Source organism: Sinocyclocheilus grahami, unplaced genomic scaffold, assembly GCF_001515645.1.
Source record: "Sinocyclocheilus grahami isolate Dianchi unplaced genomic scaffold, SAMN03320097.WGS_v1.1 scaffold429.1, whole genome shotgun sequence".
NCBI classification, from domain to species: Eukaryota; Metazoa; Chordata; class Actinopteri; order Cypriniformes; family Cyprinidae; genus Sinocyclocheilus; species Sinocyclocheilus grahami.
Window position 1 is genome coordinate 859,984 of NW_015505608.1, and position 1,865 is coordinate 861,848.

Sequence of the window (1,865 nt, forward strand, 5' to 3'; positions counted from 1 at the left end):
TCAGGGTTATTTCACCACATGTTGAGTCTGAGCCTCTTTTCTCTCGCCACAACTCATAATTGATCTTCTATTGTATTGCAGTTTTACAGCATTAATGAAGAAACAGATTTCTGGCATTACAGCTACAGGTTTTATGCTAGTACAACTGAAACTGATACAGGGAGGTTTGTTATACATTGAAATTTAATACTGTATAATTGAATTTTTCATTATTTTCACAGTGATTTTCAGCTGCTCACAATCCATTGAACACATCTGCCAAGAATGTGATCCATTTTGACAAAATAGAAATTAGTTTTATATCTCTGTAAAATATGTGAGCTGCAAGGCATCAAGTATGCATAAGAAATGTAAAACAGTTGAGAATATACAGTAGCTGCCAATTGTGCGAAGATAAATTTCTGAAAGCAAGATTAAACAAGAGTTCTACTATATATTATATATGTCTATCATGTAGTCTGCATACTAAAAATCACTGTCAAAGGACTAAAGCTTGTATACTTTAAACCAAACTGCTCTGACAGAATACTGATACAGATGTTAAAGTTTGCAGAAAAAGATGACAATGATTGTATTATATACTGTATATTAGTTTGATGGCATATGTTTCAGAAAGCAGACGTGTGAAGTGTCCATTGACTATGACCACAGAAAGCTCTTCTGTGACACCAGGCCCACAAAAAGCACTGGGTTGACACAGACGTGTAAGTAGGCCAATGTGGATGTAACTGTGAGAGCTAAATCTAATGCTGTGGCACTTTCACAGGAAGTTTGGTAACTGGAACTGATGGTCTCGTTGATTTGTATGGTGTCAACAATAAGGGTGATGTTGTAGGGCGTCCAGCTGATGAAGAAGGCCAGTACCAGGGCTACGATGACACGGATGGCCCTCTTCTTCTGCATGCACTGGGAGCCACGCCGCAGCCGCAGCAGTATGCAAGAGTAACAGAACAGCATTATTAGTGCTGGAAGAATGAAACCCAAAATATGGTAGAGCAGACGAGTGACCAGAAGCCAAGAATGAGATGGATATTCTGGAACACATTGTGTTCTATCCTGACGTCTGGAGTCCTCAGTGGCCACAAGGAATTTCCAATCAGGAATGGAGAGCAGAAGGCAGAAGAGCCAGACCATCAGGCAGCAACAGTGAGTCACCATTGGCCTTTTACGAGAATACATCTGCACTGCGTGAACGATGGACAGGTAGCGGTCAAGACTGACGCAGGACAGCATGAAAATGCCACAGTAGAAATTGATCTGATGGGGAAAGATTTGACAATGATAAATTGCAAACCAATAATTGATTATTAAAGCAATATTCCTGGTACAGTAGTTAAGCTCAATCAACAGCATTTTTGGCATAATGTTGTGTCACACAAAATGAATTTTCCATATATTAAAAAAAGATCTGGGTTTCAAAGAAGAGCAATGGAAATGAATAGAGCCAATCCATAAAATTAGTTGAAATACTCACTGTTTACATAGTATTCAAATTTAAAAATTTAATTATTTAAATTATCAAAAAATTCCTTTAACACGAAATATAAAGAAATATTCCTTCAATACCACCAACTGCATATCTATTCTATAGAATATTGTAATCAATTCAACCCATAATTTCACAAAATCAACACACAGCCATAAAAAACTGACCCTATAGACTTTTGCCCACCTTGAACAGAGCTCCAGTCAGCTTGCAGAGCGCTATGCCGAAGATCCACCCCTTCACTGCCTCTACAGCCCAGAAAGGCAGCGTAAGCAGCAGCAGAATGTCAGCTAAGCAAAGATGGAGGATAAAGATGTCGGTAGCATTCATGATCCGCCTTTTCTTCCACAGTATGACCAAAACCAGTCCATTTCCCACC

At 38.9% G+C, this 1,865-nt stretch overlaps 1 protein-coding gene across 1 annotated transcript in view; it reads right to left on the minus strand.

Moving 5' to 3' along the window:
• Nucleotides 1-639: 639 nt before the first annotated feature.
• LOC107551669 (C-X-C chemokine receptor type 3-like) overlaps nucleotides 640-1,865 on the minus strand; it is a 3,011-nt gene continuing 1,785 nt past the window's right edge. Inside the window, exons 2-3 of the mRNA XM_016233364.1 lie at nucleotides 1,673-1,823; nucleotides 640-1,257 (exon numbers count right to left, since the gene is read on the minus strand). Coding sequence (XP_016088850.1) covers nucleotides 640-1,257; nucleotides 1,673-1,823 — 769 coding nt within the window. The remainder of the gene's footprint in view (nucleotides 1,258-1,672; nucleotides 1,824-1,865) is intronic.